This window comes from Passer domesticus, chromosome 2, assembly GCF_036417665.1.
Source record: "Passer domesticus isolate bPasDom1 chromosome 2, bPasDom1.hap1, whole genome shotgun sequence".
Taxonomy (NCBI): Eukaryota; Metazoa; Chordata; class Aves; order Passeriformes; family Passeridae; genus Passer; species Passer domesticus.
The window spans coordinates 80,167,655-80,184,203 of NC_087475.1; the positions used below are offsets into that span (position 1 = coordinate 80,167,655).

General features: G+C 42.1%; 1 protein-coding gene and 1 long non-coding RNA gene across 3 annotated transcripts in view; both read left to right on the forward strand.

Moving 5' to 3' along the window:
* LOC135294375 (uncharacterized) overlaps positions 1 to 13,135 on the forward strand; it is a 29,045-nt gene extending 15,910 nt beyond the window's left edge. Inside the window, exons 5-9 of one of the 2 annotated variants that reach the window (XR_010356483.1) lie at positions 1,545 to 1,633; positions 6,878 to 6,982; positions 7,233 to 7,764; positions 8,074 to 8,947; positions 9,712 to 13,135. This is a non-coding gene — a long non-coding RNA (uncharacterized LOC135294375). The remainder of the gene's footprint in view (positions 1 to 1,544; positions 1,634 to 6,877; positions 6,983 to 7,232; positions 7,765 to 8,073; positions 8,948 to 9,711) is intronic. The other variant, XR_010356484.1, reaches the window with a different exon arrangement.
* Positions 13,136 to 13,863: 728 nt separating this feature from the next.
* Positions 13,864 to 16,549, forward strand: part of SLC36A4 (solute carrier family 36 member 4) — an 85,172-nt gene continuing 82,486 nt past the window's right edge. Inside the window, 2 exon segments of the mRNA XM_064409536.1 lie at positions 13,864 to 14,067; positions 14,070 to 14,153. Of these exon segments, the coding sequence (XP_064265606.1) occupies positions 14,046 to 14,067; positions 14,070 to 14,153 (106 nt within the window). The 5' untranslated portion in view covers positions 13,864 to 14,045.

The following is a 16,549-nucleotide window of genomic DNA, read 5'->3' on the forward strand; positions in this document are numbered from 1 at the left end:
AGGTCCCTTTCAACCCAAACCATTCTGTGATTCTCTAATTTGTTGACTTGATCAAGGAAATGCTTCCCTGTACCACTATTCCATAAAGATCCAGAGCACAATTCTTTACTCAAGAATAGATGTCGCCAGGGAATTTTTGTCTTTTATTTAAATAACATCAAGACAAGTAAGAAATTAATTCTACATCTAAATTTCAGCATCTCCTTGCATTCTTAGGAGGGGGGAGGATTTTTATAAACAACTGCTCCAAATACTGGTAGATCTTTTGAACTCTGCAAGCGTCTTCCTGAAAAAAACAAAGAAAAAAAAAAAAACCAGCATGCAGCCCATGATGAGGGGAAGCTGCTTATAGAAGCTCCTGAAACTCTAGAGCTTACATATTTAGGGGAACATTATTTAAACTTTCAGTCTGCTGCTTTTATTTCCCAGCAGCATGGATGTAGCCAAAGGCAATGCCTCTAGTACCACATTAAATGACTTCTTCTGCACAGGGACCAACTTTCAAGGCCTTTTCCCCTTCAAAATGGGGAGACAATTTAATTGAGAATGATGCATGGCATATGCCAAATCCTAAATTATGCCTGGGAGTTGTTTAGGAAACTTTGAGTATAAAAATACCCCAGGCTCTATCCTAACAATTAAACAGTTTAAACACTTGCTGTGTCTAAAGACTGTGCCCAGGCTTTGTTTAATTAACTGTTATTGCCAGTAGAAGTACATGCTGGTAATATAAAGTATCTCAGGTTTTATCAATTCTGAACTGTGCTTATATGCTGAATACAATCCAGAAACAGATAGGTCCTATATTGAAATAAAAGGAGATATTTCCCACTAAAGTACTCTGGATACCTACTGACTAGCAATACATGCCAGCGTATTCTCACATGGGATAACTCCCTTCTTTGTATTCTGCCTGCTATATTCACCAACAAGAAGGATGATTCATGTCCTATAAAAGTAGCAATCCCAAATGGATGAGAAGCGAGCTGCACCAAGGCTGGTCCTGGGCCCTGTTATCCCCTAGCAACATCTCTGCTTTGCCCTCCCTTCCCCACATACAGCACTCTGTACACTACAGATGCTGAGTGGCATTTTTAGCTGCTGCCCTTCCTTGAGGACACACATTTGCTTTTTGGGAGCAGTGAGGAGCCAGGCTCTGCTGTTTGGCATCTTCCCTGCCACCTCCTTGCTGCAGCTCTGTTTGTGTGAGCCACACCCAGGTGTGACTTCAGCCGGTGCTGCTCTTTGTTCAGGTGATGTAGCTACAGGCTCTGCCTCCTCTGGAGATGGCTGGTGCCAAACAGGAGGGGTTTGGCTCGTGGTTGGAGGGAGGGAATTCCTTGTTCACCAGAGGTTTTCAAGACCTGACTGGACAGGGTGCTAATCTCATGGAGGCTCCCTGTCCCATGAAAGGCTGGACCATATGATCTTCGGGAGGACCCTTCCAGGTTCTGTGGTTGTTGCAGGATGTAAAGTCAAGACTTGGTGCTCATTTTTGGGATTTTATTATTCTTCTTTCAGTCCCCTCATTTATTTCCTTACAGGCTGCTGTTCTGGAATTTTCCACACAAGATTTTAACCTTGCTGTTGGAGATGAGAAGTAAGCTTACTGTTTTAACATCAGCAGTGAAAGGTTTCTGAACACAGCTTCCTTATAGGGCTCAAACTCATGGAGGTAATAGAAGAATTCCACATTCACATTTATCTTTTCAATCTCAGCTCTGAAGATCCTGTAGTGACTTTTGAAGGAGCCAACAGTATTTGAGTAACTGAGTTTACTCAAGTTTCTCTGAAAAGTTATGCAAAGTTATTTGGGAAATTCTGAGAATGTGGGCTAATTTCTTACATTATTCTACTGCAGACAGGATTCTTACTTGTTCAGTACCTTAATAAAAAAAAAAAAATCTGAATAAACTGTTTGGTGCATGGATGCAGCCACTAGATGGGAGGCAAGAGCTGCTTAGGAACTGGGAGCATGAGTTGGGGCTGCACTTAGGGAGCTGCTATCAGCTGCCGCTGCCGGCTGTGACATGCCACCCTGGAGCTGCACACTAACACATCTGGGACCACTTTTACTAGTGTACACAGGGAGGCTATTCACTGAACTGCAATTTTTTTATTAATTGATAGTGGTGATGACGAACTATTGAAGGAGTGGGATATTTTGAAAATAACTGTGTTAATTCTTTGCCTCTAAATGGCTTAGCCATAGGAAATTATCCTCTTTCATCTGCAGTGCTGATGAAAAGAAACACTGTTCACATTAACTGATCTACACGAGGTGTGTTACAAATATAACTGCCAAATAAACCTGCCCCTTTTATGGGGCAGGAGTGGTATTAGCCTATGTGTTAGGAGGATGGAATTCAAATCCTTCCAATGTTGCAGAATTTCTGTGTAGCTTTAGGCAAGCTGATTTTTTTTCTCTGTATTTCAGTTCTTCCTCAGATTATACTTTTTTTTTCCCCTATTGAAATGGCATATAATGGAATTTCATGTCTTTCCCAGTGGAGATTAATACTGTGTTAATAATAAGACTGTGCCATCATAATACTACACCATACAGAAGTGTCTTAGAGCAATTTGTGGATACATTTTTTAATAAGAAAAAGTTGCAATTTTTCAAAGCTTTGTTTAGCTTCTTATATTTAACCAGGATAACAGAAATCTGATCCAGCCAGCTGCCTACAACTATTTGTAGAAGTTAAAATATTTTGACAAATTAAAATATTAAGAAATTCAGTAATTTGGAACAAAGAGACATATAAATATTAGCCAAAAAGGGTGTGGTTTGAGTAGCCAGAGGACTAAGCTGGTAACATAAGAAATTAAGAGCTCAGATGAAGAAAGTAGGAAAAAACTCAGTTTAACCCTGTACCCTCTGCTGAAGCTTTTAATGTAGCAACACAAACAGTAAAATTTGGACCTGTGACAAATGATTCTGTAACATCCTGGTAGGACCTGGAAGTGCAATCCAGTATGAGTGTGGTGGCATGTCCCATCTTAGGAGTCAGAGTAACTTTCCTGAGACAGACAGAGGAACCCAAAAGATCCTTCATCTCCACCTTTACCAGCTTTGGCAATATCAATATTAGATCTGGAGCTCCTTTTGCCTTTTTTGTATCTTTTTTGTATCTTTTATTCTTCTCTTACTTTTTTTCGTCCTTTAGCCAAGAAAGTGTGTTTAGTAATGCTGCTGACAGAGTTGGCCTGTGCACAGAGCAGCTCACTGAATCATACTAGCATTCGTCAAAGAAAGAACAAATAAGAACACCAAAAGCACAATTATACACCAAGTCCTTGTTGGAGTCTGGCTGCCCATGCTCAAGGGCAGCTCTGACGTGGCCTCTTCGCGCTCAGGGCCTTGCCCTTGGCTTTTTGTGGATCCTGCCCTGCTGACTTGCTGGCCCTGCTCAGCTCTTCTAGCTGGGTGCTGTGAGATGGGGCCATGTCGGGGGAGCACTGCCCTGTCCCTCACTGTCACCTGTACCTTATGTCTCACCTGCTTCTGCTTCTCCCTTGCTACTTCTTTTTTCTTTTGAAAGTTTGTGTTGCTTTATCCTCAAGAAAACAGGACAGCAGCACTAGCAACTTCAGACCATCTCCCAGTGAAATTGTCTTTCATCTTCTCCCTACAAAAGATGATCTAAATGATGGACAAATGTGGAAAGTTTCCCTTAAAAAAAACCCTCTCTTACAAAAGAGAAAGACATTAATTCATGTTGTTAAAATTAAAACTTAATCAATTTTGTCACTATTTCTCCTTTAAGAGGTTTTAATAAGGTTTACCATGAGATGAAGCAAGCCCAAATCTCAAATCTTGACTCAGATCTTCCTATCATTTAATATTCTAATATTAGCCTCAGGCTGAGTCTTACCAATGCTTTTAACTTCTGTACCCATTTGGTCCATCAAAAATACCATAAAACTGATTATTTATAAAAAAAACCCCAAGCACTAAGCACTTTTCCCTGTCTGAGAAGGTACTTTAACTTTCTCACACTGAAAAGAATGGTAAGAGATCTTGCATACCTGTTGCTGAAATTGTGCTTTAAATATGCTGCATGGAGAAGTTGGGTTTTGCTTTGGAGAAGTAGAAGCATATTCTGGCAGATATAAATTTGAGCTTCCAAAGTTTAATTCCCTGGCATGTACAGTCTAGTCCTCCAGTCCAGATATTTTAACAGTTGCCCAGGTGCAATCCAGTATAAAGAGTAAGGGTTGGCATCCCTGAGCTCACCCCTGCAATGCTGCTGTTCAGTGCTGTTCATTATTTGCTGCTGCCCAAATTCAGACAGGTGTGTATGCACCCTGAAAAGGAGCAAGTGCCTTGTCTGACCCTGGAGCTCCAACCTCAAATAATGCTGTAGAGGTTAGAGCCTGATTAAGGATATATGGGATATCCCAAAGGAGCTGCTGTCCCCTGTTGTACCTGTGATATCTAGGAAGGGATGAGGCAGCCACTTCTGTTACAAGACCCACTGTGCTGCTAACACAGGAACATTAGCCTACTTTAAAAAGCCTTCTGTGTCCTCAGTGCAGAGTTTTAAAATCTTCATGGAAGACTAAATGGCATTTAAAGCCCATGTACTCTTTGACTAGGCATTCAGATATCCTTTCCTCTCTGCTCCCAGGTTCTTAAACCAGCTTTATTATACAGTGAAGGGAGGATTTGTCCAGGATAGTTTCCTATCCCAGCAATATTTGGTCTCCTCCTCTGCTTCTACCTCCTCTTTCCTACATTAACAGCCTTTCATTAGCAAAATGTTAGAATCATAGAGCGGTTTGGGCTGAAAGAGACTTTAAAGATCATCTAGTTTCAATCCTACTTCTGGCTAAAATTTGACAAACTACCACATACCTAGAATACAGACACATAAATAGACATTGCTCATTTGCTTGTCTCCCGTCTGCTCTGCAAGAAGTGATAGTCTTTCTCCATGGAGTCTCAGGATGCTTCCTTGACCTGGATTATCCCTTAATAGCACAAGTGTTGTGCTGAATAGGGGAACAATTTACACAACACTTTAATTTGTGAAATGCAAATGAACTGCTACTAATTATAGTCCTGTAGTGTACAGAGGGGAAGTTGACTCAGACTGAGTGAACTGAGCAGAAATCACATCCATACTTTCCTTCAAGCTTCCCACTGCAGTGCCACCAGAACCAGCTGGTAAATGTCAGCAGCTAATATTTCTGTTTTCATACTGTCTTAATTTATCTGAATAAGCCAAGGAAAAAATAACTATATCCCATTTTCATCACTGCGTCTGGTGCTGTGGAGCAATCTGTGACTGAAAAAGGACATTGCAGGCATTTTTACTCCGAGTGGCAGGGAGAACTGGACTCAGAAGATTCTGTCATTCATTTCTGTGTCCATTGGCTACACCAGACATGGTTGATTCACAACATTGCTTTACACAGGAAAGAAGCACCTTGCAAAGAAGCAAACATCTGCTTTCTCTCTCCCCCTTGCCTATGCTCTACTCTTGTTCCAGCTACAGACAACGGAGATTCGGCAATTTCTTGGCTCCATCAGGAACCACGTGCTTGTTGATCCCCCTCTTCAATGCATCTACACCATAGAACAAATTCTGTACTTGTAACCAAAACAGGGCATGATCCTTTCTTTTTTGAGCATGAGGTAGGATCCCATGTACTTAAGGTTTACCACCCTCCAAAGTGAGATTGCCACAACCAACCTTGTTGGGAATAGTACGTATGCCAGTTGTGCCTGGGAAAGTGCAAGATCAGCTCTGAATCATGCCAGGTTTTGGATTATAATTTAATACAGATTATCACAGAACACTGATTTTGCTCACCGTCTAACAAGCTTGCTGGTTTAGTCAGTCTGTATGCTTATTTTTTGGGATATGCAGCTTACCCACAAACCAGGACTGACACACATGCACCAGGATATCACCTTTTGGATTTTGAAGTCATGATTGCCCCTTGCTAATCAATAGCAGTCTCCACCAAAATTTTCCTATTTAGAATATAATTTGGTGATGCAAATTTGTGGATTTCCAAACAGATATATATATATATATATATATATATATATATATATATATATATATATATATATATATATATACACACACACACACACATATATATAAACATATACACACATACATACATATATGTTAATTATTTCCAGTCTGTATGTAATCCTTTGATGCAGAATGCAGTGTCTCTACACTCTTACCAGAAGCAGAGATCTTACTAGAAGCAGCCATGGCTTCCATGAAGCAGCTCTTTGTCACCCCAGTCCCTCTTTGTAGTCACACCTTTATTTGACTGTTAAATGCTTTGCTATTTTTGCTGCTGACATCATGCTTATCTCAGGCTTTTCAGCGGAGAAAGGAGGAGGAAGGAATAATGAAAAGGGTTAGCAAAAAGGAAAAAAGGGAAGAAGTTAATGGAGTCATTTCTTTTTATGCTACATACAGAACTGTAGCTGTACAGTACTGGTACCCATTCTATTGTTAGAAGTTCAAAGCTAAGTATAATACTCAATATTAAATTAATATGAATTATTATTTACCTCAGTCTAAATGTGCAGCACTTGTAAAGGATGGATATGCTCATTATTTTGAAAATGTCTTTGTGAAAGAAAGAGCAGAATGAACTTCTGTATAGAAGGGGAGGTGTTCACTCTCTTGATAAATACCATTCAAAGACAGTACCCCAGAAAAAGACAACGTTGTCAGAGCATCCTTTCGTTCTGGTAAATGCTTTATTTATGGGGTTTAGGATGGAGTTTTATGCAACTGACAATTCAAAAGCAAACATGGCAGTCAACAAAGAGTTAGATCTTCAGGGAGAAAAATGTTTTTTGTCAGGTTGTACTAAGATTGGCTTCTAATTACAGAGTAGCAGAACTTCTCCATGAATGGAAGACACCATTTCACTGTGTTTAAACAGAAAGATGAAACAATGGCTGATAATTTGTGACACTGACACTCCATGAATGGAAGTAAGTGAATTTTTTACTCCTCTCCTTTATCCTCATCCTGGGAATTGAGTGCAGGAAGAAAGGAAGGCTAGGAGAAAGGTGGTTTTAGATTTTTTTTTTTCTTATTTCTCATGAACCTGTTCTGTTTCACTGGCAATAAATTAAACTAATTTCCCCAAGTTTGAGTTGGTGTTGGTAAAAGTTGAGTGATCTCTTCCTGTCCTTATCTCAACTCACAGACCTTTCATCTTATTTTCTCTTCCCCATCCAGATGAGGAGGGTAGTGATAAAGTGGCTTCAGTGGGCATCTGGTGGACAGCAAAAGTCAACCCACCACAGTGGGCTGAGCAATACTTCCAAGGTGTGAAGCAGAACAGCTCAGAAGAGGGGCAGAACCTGAAACCATGCTTATGCAGCTCCAGTGGGCAGGAGGCTGCATGCAGCGGGGGGAAATGGTGCTGTTCTCCAGCAGAACAGCCAAAGTGCAGCTTCCAGACAGACGATTACTTGCTTGCACACTGAATACATTATACAGACAGAAACAGGCCATCAGTTATTTTCTGAACTACTCACATTGGGTCGGCTATAAAGACTGTGTGTGTCATTGATTTTATGCTGCTCAATAGGGTGGCTCCTGTGGATGAAAGGACAGCTTCTAAATGCTTCCTGAATATGAGTGGCTGACCTGAGTTTCTAAGATAAATGCTTAATGGTACACTTTTGTTTTCACAGACATTAAATAAAGCTCAGAGCAGATGATAAAGAGCTTCATCACCATGTTTACTAAAGAAATCATTGCCAATGTAGGTACTTGTATGTATACAGCAGTTGCAAATTTCAGAGTAAGAAACTGATCCTAGGAAAATCTTACAGATGTCCCTACTCCAGTGCTCAGTTGTCTGAAGGATCACAGATTTTCTGACATCTCGTGCTTTCTAACCCTTTCGAGGAGGATTCTTTTTTTTTTTTAAATTGGATATGATTCATCCTCTGAAGTAAATTGAAATTATCTATGCAGCTATTTTTAAAATTAATAGTTAATATTTCCTGCAGCTTTAAAACATATTTGCAGTATCACCACTAACTGACTATGGTTTTACGGTGTTCTACAGCTTCTTCTACCTCAGGAAGCTCAAGCAGGCAGATGATCATCCTCCTCTTCACACTCCTCTCTGAACACCGCTTCACAGGAATACAAGGGCTGTACAAGCCTTGCAGCTGCTGGAGGGAGAATCCTCCCAAGACACATGAAAGAAGTCCCTGCAGTGCATGCTGCGATGTGGATTCTCAGTTGATCTGAGCTGTAGTTCTCTGGAGTTTTCTCATGAATTAGAGCAGACTTGGGAGTAATGCTTTGTGCCAGGGGCTGTACCAGTTTCCAAGGCTGATGTGAATCATAGGAGTGGGAGGGTGGCTGACAGCTACCTTAGGGCTCTGCTGGTGGGCCATGACTTTTTGCAATATTACAGCTATGGGCACCAAGAGACCTATGCCAATGGATTATATCCAGCTGTGAAAAACTATGAATGGTAGAATTTTGAAAACAGGAATGGTTTGTCTTACACCATCACAGTTCTTCTCCCCTCTCCTGTCATCTGTTTTCACTTCTTGTGGGTATACTAAATGCCCTAGAAACATTATGTGAGGACACATGAGCTGTTTGAAGGTCTAAAGTCTGCTGGAATACTGTGGGGGAACTGTGGAAATGGAGGAAGACAGATTTTGTACATTCTTGTCCACAGTGCTTTTTGGGAGCTGATTGAAGAGGCCTGTTCCTTGGCAGTCCTGGGACACAATCTTGGAGAAATCTGGTTAGAAGTCCAGAAGAGGGCCATGACTAAGTCTTCACTGATCCTTTCATTTGTGAATACTCCAGGACAAGACACAACTGACCACAAGTTAGAGGCAGATGTCAAGATTTCAGAGTGTCTCTGGTCGTGAGCAAACTACAAACAGTTCTATGATGCTAATTTCACAAGCATCAAGGTAGGTCTAGGCAGATGCTTAAGAATATATGGAGAGTTGTATTTCTTGGACACCCTCAGAATTCAAGGACTATTTTTCAGATTGTAGGACTTGTGAAGTTAGCAGGATATTATGGAAAAGTGTTGTGAATCTGAGGCACTGCCCAAAATTATCATATGATCTCCTTTAGTGCAACTTGGTATGTTTACCATGTAGTACATATTTTTATTTTATTTATTTATTTATTTATTTATTTATTTAAAGATAAATAAGAGCTGACAAAGATTCACAAGTATCTGAACATTTGTGACATTTTCCCAAGTGACCCACTTATTGAAGGGATGCTGAGCTTTGACTTTGAAGTGTACTGAAAGAAAGTTGACACTGGCAGCCTACCAAATTAAACAACAAAAGCAAACCTTGATGTTGGCAATGCTTGAATGATAAGTCCCAGCACATGCAGATCTATATGAAAATAAAGATATTTTATTTTCATTAAGTGACAGATAAAATATTTTACTTTACTGATATGATAACAGTTCATGTTGGGAAAAATCCTGGCGGCTTTCTCAAATGTTTCTGGTATTTTAAATGTGCTGATAATTTCTATTTGAAATATGAACCACCACCAGCACTTTTGACAGCTGCAGTATCTTTTATAATCATATTTATTCTTCATCAAAGCTTAGGGAGTGTCAACACACCCCAAGCTTTTAACATTTTGTTTCTAAACAGTTGTGTTTTATGGATTCCAGTGGGAGCCATCCAACATTTTTGTGTTACAGCTGTAACAATCAAACTTCTGAGCAGCAGTTTTGGAGTTTGAAGCATATTTGTTGAACACAATGGGCCTTTTATGATCTGTGTTCTTAACTGGTGACATTGACAACATGCCTGCCATCTTCAGCCACACACCTCATGAACAACTCCAGGCACAAGTGGATGCTAGAGGCCACCCAGCTGGAAAGAATCTTGGCAAGAGAGGAGCAGGGACCCTGGTGGACACCAAGCTGAATGGGAGCCAGCAGGGAATTCTCAATGCAAAGGTGGCTGGTGGCATCCTGGGCTGTACTGGGCAAAGTCCTGGCACCATGGCAAGGGGGATGACAAGTCTTTCCCCTCTGCTCAGCACCAGTGTGGCCTCACCTGCAGTGCTGTGTTCAGTGCTGGGCTCCTCAGAGCAAGAGAGATGTAAACAGACTGTAGGGAGTCCAGCCAAGGACCACAAGAATGAAGGGAGTGGAGCATCTCTTCCATGAGAAGAGACTGAAAGAGCTGGGACCGTTCAGCTGGGAGAAGAGAAGGCTCAGACAGATCCCATCAGTGTCTACAAATAACTGAAGGGAAGTTGCAAAGAGGATGGAGACAGGCTCTTTTAAGTGGCATTCAACACCAGGACCAGAGGCAATGGGCACAAACTGAAACACAGGACATTTTCTCTGAATATCAGGAAACACTTTTCTGATGTGAGGACCACCAGGCACTGGCACAGGCTCTCCAGAGACACTGTGGAGTCTCCCTTTGTGAAAATATTTAAAAGCTGTCTGGATAGATACATGTGGCCATGCTTTGCCAGGGTGGTGGGACCAGATAATTTGCAAAGATTCCTTCCAATTTCAGCCATTCTGTGATTCTAGGAAATACAATGGAGATCAACATCTGGACCTCCTTCCAAAATTTTTTCGTGGCAAAGAAAGGCGAGCATTGCATGAAACTTCAAATCAAGATATTACAAAACAGTTGCCCATTCTATATACATCAAACCAAGTCCTTCTAAATGCTTAGGAGTCTCCTTCTATCAACCACAATTTTTTTAAGCAGCATTATGACACTGAGTTTTTAACCAGAGTTTAAGATGTTCAGTGCTCAATTTTTGTACCAAGAGAAAGAAGGAAAATAAGAACTCTTGGAAATGGGCTGTTACAGACCAGTATACGGCTCATAAGGAACTGCTGTGAAAGGAAGCTCACGCTTGCAACCAAAGAAATCAAAAGAGATAAAGATATATACATGTTTTCAGATTGCATAATCATTGAGCCATAGAATGGTTTGGGTTGGAAGGGACCTCAAAGTTCCAGCCTGGCATGATGCTGAGTCAAGGCAGGTTTAGGATGGGTATTAGGAAAAGGTTCTTCACCCAGATGGTGGTTGGGCACTGAAACAGGTTCTGCAGGGAAGTGGTCACAGCATCAGCTAGACAGAATTCAAGAAGCATCTGGATAATGCTCTCAGGCACATGGTGTGACTCTTTGAATTTCCTGTACAGAGCCAGGAGCTGGACTTGATGATCCTGATGGGTCCTTTCCATCACAGAATATTCTATGATGCTGTGAATCCTCCTGCCACGTGCAGGAAGTAATTCATTGGACCAGATTGCTCAAAAACCCCATCCCAACTCTCCCAGAACATTTCCAAGGATGGGGCATCCACAGTTTCTCTGGGCAGTCTGTTCCAGTGCCTTATCACCCTGCCAGTAAAGAATTTTTTCTGTATATCTAGCCTGAACATTCCTCTTTCAGTTTGATCCCAAGATGTTCAGTGTTAATTAACAGGAGTTACTGCTTTTTGACACACAGATGAGCAATTTGCTATTCAGGATCTCATCAAAAGTAGATGCCATATTCAAGGTGATTTCAAAATGTGCTCTTAGATATAAAGCAGTGATATAAATCTTAGAGGAATGTCAATCATTTGCCAATCAGATAGAATTATAGTCTACAGACACATGGATGGCAACATAATTGAGGCCTACCAATGGCTCATTAAAACATCATGCAAAGTAATCACCTTGCAAAGTAGTACCTGAGTAAAAGTAAAAATACAAATTATTACAAAAAGCAGGAGTGAAAACCCCTCAGATGTAGGCAGAAGGGTTTTAGTGGCTTTGTATAGCTGCAGTTCTGGCATCCTCAACTGCAGCTGAACATGTGAGATCCAGAACTCATAGAAGAAGGGAACAGAAATTAAGGAAAGATGGAATGGCATCTCTGTGGAGGGAGATTTAAATAAATTAGGACTCTTCAGCCTGGAAAAGATACAGGAGAGTATGGCAGTGATCTGTCAAGAATGACTTAGAAAAGGTAAATGCAATAATTATTTTTATGTTGCAAGACTAGAGATTATCATGCAGCAGGTTCAAAAGGCACATTTTTTTTGTACAATGCATAAGCAAATTATGGGACTCACTGCCAAAGGAGGGTCTGGAAACCAAATATATAGCATCACAAAAAGAAGATTTCATGAAGAAATGGAAGTCCCTCAGGAGTTGAGCAGCCCCAAAGCTAAAGCCAGCCAGCATCTGTGTAGATGGATTGTATACTGAAACAATATTTCTGTGTATTTAATTCCTTCTTTATTTTTTTCCCTAAAAAAAGTGTGGAAATGTAGCCAGAGTATAACTTGTGTTCAGACAGACCTAGCAGAGCATCTCTTCTAACAAGGGGGATTTAAGCAGACCAAAAAAAATTTACTGAAAGTGACCCTTAAAGATTTCAAGGTTAGCTTTTAATTAAAAAAAAAAAAAACAAAAACGGAAGAAGCTGGGTATTGTACTCCATCTGGCCTTGTTCTGAACCAATAGAAACAGTATGAGTTAAATTCATTATTTCTAAGAGATGCTGTATATGCTATACAGAAAATGAAGCCTGTGGTAAACAAATGTTTGGTGTCTGCAATATTCTCATCATGAAGTAATTTTGCTTTGATGGATGGATATCTAGAATTTAACCAGCTGCAGGCATTAAAGCAAATCCTTTTATTCTAACCAAAGAGAAACAAAATGCAGATCACAAAATCACTAATTTCTACCATATTACAGTATCTCCCATGTGTTTTGGATATCCATTGGTCACCACTGGTTACTCACATGCTAGATATAACTTTTGGAGCCTATTAGAAAAACCTCTCTAAGCACATAACAAACCTGCTCTCAGAAGAAAGAATTTTTATGCAAGTAGCAGCAAGTAGTAGAAAACAAAGTTTTCCATTGGGTAGGATGTGAAATAAAGACGTATCATGTCCTTAACATCTCTTCAATGTCTACACAGGATTTAGTGAGTCAAGTCCTGAGATGCAATGACAAGGTAGAAGGAATGAACACTCAACTCAATACACCTTTTAAAGATCTGTTAATTATAGATTTTCTTGAACAAAGTTTGGCATTGTTAGAAACAAAGAAGAATATTGCACAAATGCTTGACACAAATATTGTAATTAGTGAATAAGCTACAGTCACAGATAGCCTGCTGGGAACCCATTTATAAAATAAATTTGATGATAGTAACTCACTCATATGGCTTATTTTTTACATGAAAGTTTGGAGGAGTATTTGGAATACACCTAAATTTGACAATTGAAAATGGATGCTTTCCCCACTGGAAATTCTTCATCGTAGATAAACTAATTAATGATTTATGTCTGAAGATGACTGAAGCTTATGAGAAACTTCAGAAGACTGCATTTCTCTTGAGTAGAAAAAAAAAAAAATCAAATTACTTTATTCTATATTCTCCATGCAAAAAAAAAAAAAAAAAAAAAAAAGAGTTTTTGTAGGAGAGCAGCAGCTGGAAACTTTGTTACTTAATCAGCCATAGTTATAGGTAGTTCTGCCGAAGAAATACTGGCAGGAAAGAAGAAATACTGGAAAGCAACTAGCGTAACAGGTTAGAGTGGGGAGGTTAATGGTTAATCCCCAAGCGTTCCAGCTGTCCAGCTCTGCTGAACTCTTCACACCCATCCCTGTTTGCAGTCTCTGCCGATTAATTACGGCTCAGGGCTTGCATCCCATCCCAAGCCGGGCTCCCCAGCCCTGCCGAGGGGCACGGCTTTTTGGGGCCAGCACAGCTGGGGCGCAGCAAAGCCAGAGAGCATCCCCAAGGACGAGAACGATGTCAAGGTTAAGGAGCGTCTGCACAGGGCTCTGAGTCACAAGGTTTAGCTTTACGTGCTCCTAGTGCAGCAGGGCGTTGAAGATCCTCATGGGTCCCTTCCACGCTGGGATACTCCCGGATTCTATGGGCGGGAGCTGCCGGGGCAGGACGCCGAGGGAGCGGCGGAGCCGCAGCAGGAGCGGGCACCGCCTCCCTCAGCCCGCGCAGGGCCCGCCCGCCCGCCGCCCTCCATGGTGCGCGCCCGCCGGGCGCATGCGCCGCGCCGGCCGGCTCCACATCGGCGGAAGGGCGAGCGGAGCCCGGTGGGGCGATGGCCGGCGCGGGCAGGGAGGAGCTGGGTGAGGCGACCCGAGCCGCGCTGCCCGGCGGCGGCGGGATGGCGGCTGGCTGCGGGGCGGGGAGGAGGGGGCGTGAGGCCGGGACCGGCCGGCCGGTCCCTACCCCCTTCCGCTTCAGTAGAGATGGTTCGGCCCACCGGGGATGCGCTGCGGCGCTCGGCGCACCGAGGCGGGCGGGATGAACCATCCCACCTGGAGTGGGGGTGGGCGCTGTGCTGCCGTGTCTCCGCCTCGGCGGGGCCGCGGAGGCGGCGGGGGCTGGCTTGCCGCGGCCGGGCGGGCTGAGGGCAGCGGCGCCGGGGGCTCTGCGGGGCGGCCGCGGCCGCTCCCCCGGGGCCTCAGCCGCACCTGGCTGGCGCTCGGTTTCGTGGCGCTACGGCCTCCGTAGAAGTTCATGGAAATACGTTCTCTTTGCATCGCTAGGTGATGCATTTATCTGCCCTGGATGGCTGGGCTGGGGTTCCCCGGGGTCTCTGTGTTTTCGTATGTTAGCGGTATTTATTGCATTTACAGTATATTAGTCTTTCCACCCAGTTGTTCATCTCTTAGTTTTTCTGCCCATGGGTGGACAAGTTAGCACGTAGTAGGTTTAGTTATAAAGTGCAGTTGTGGCTGGGCTGGACACATGGAAAATCTCATCCCAGAGCTGTGTTTCCAGGATCGCAGAGTGGGTCAGGCTGGAAGGCAGCACAGTGCGTTCAGGTGGTCCAACATCCCTGCTTATGCAGGGCCATTCTACATCTCATGGCACAGGGTTGCATCCAAATGGTTTTTGAGTGTTTCTAGAGAGGAACAATCCACAGGCTCTCTGGGTTACCTCTTCCAATGCACAGTCATCCACACTATAAAGAAACTCTTCCTTGTGTTCAGGGGGATCTTCCTGTGCATCAGTTTCTGCCCATTGCCTCGTGCCCTAGTGGTTGGCACCACTGAGCAGAGCCTGTGTTAAAGAGCATCCTCTTTAAATACTTACCTGTATTGGTGAGGTCTCCTCTAAGCTGCCTCTTCTTGAGGCTGAACAAGCCCAGCTCCTTCAGCTTTTCTTCAGAAGAAAGATGCTTCAGTCCCCCAGTCATCCTTGTTCCCAGTGCTGAGGGAATCTGAGGATTACAGTTCCACTGTAATCTGCAGATTTTGTCTTGTCCAGTGGCAACGATAGGACTTGGAAGACGTGCTTCAAACTTTGTTTTCCCCAAAGCTGATCTATCTTGCATCAAGAGATTGTTACTCTGGAGTAAAGGTGACTGAAATAAATTTTAGAGCTTTTTTCTTTTTTTTCCCCCCCAGAAGTTCACACATTGGACACTTTTTCCTGTCAGAACCCATAGAAACTGGATTTTTGTGGTATTAACTGTTTATAAACGCAGTTCCACACTTGATAAGAATTCCAAAATCTTTTGCATGGTTCAGTGCTATTGAATACTTAATAAAGCTGAAGCCTTGCCAATGTGTTGTCATTTAAGAGCATATTAATTGTAGATATGTGTGGCTTGGTCTAGACAGGATTATTTAAGACCAGTGTCTGTCCGGATAAATGATCCATTGTGGGTTGGGGTGAAACTGCTCCTCTGTAAGAGTGCCATAGCAATGCAGACCTGTGTGCACTGTGGTTTAATAACTGCAAGTGTGCCCATTTTATGAGCCTTCTGGATCCGACAGTTATGACACAAAAGCAAACAGTTCCTCCTGCTTATTGTGAGGTGTTATTGACTTTCAGCATTTGCTTAGAAATAACCATTCTCGAGATTAATACAGTCTACCACAAAGCTGAATAAATCTACTTTATTAAGTTGCAGTCTGTAATGGAGAGAAATAAATGATCTGAGATTTATTTTCCAAAGACAAATAAAAAGGGATGCAAATAACTGCACAAAGCATAGCTTGGAGTTCTTGACAAACACAACAAAAGCTGATGCTCCCTTTTACTGTTTTGGAAAATGTATTTATTAGTATTTAATAGTAATTTTTAAACCAGATGAGATTTTCCTTTTCAGTTTTCAAATGGAATAATATATTTTATTTTGAGCATTTTGTTTGTTTGTTTTTATGTCTCTTATGTTCAACAGGAGTAGCTGCAGTGGAAAATAAAAAGGGAGCTGGCTTGTGTGTGGTTTAATGGGGTTATCTGTTACTTCCCCCTTGAGCTAGGAAAATTTACAAAGGTTTATCCATCTGGGCCAGCATGCCTCTGGCAGTACCATTCATAGTCACTTTGTCTTGCCCTGTAATTTCTTTGGAGGTGGTGGAAGCATGTGACTTAGCTGATCATGTGTGCTTTGTGGACAAAGCTGTACTGTACAGTTAGATTTCTTCTGGAGAAGTGCTGGGAGGGTTATTTGTAGGCTAAAGTACCTAAATGTCTAAACAGCTATTTCCTTCTGTGGTTGGGGGAGTAA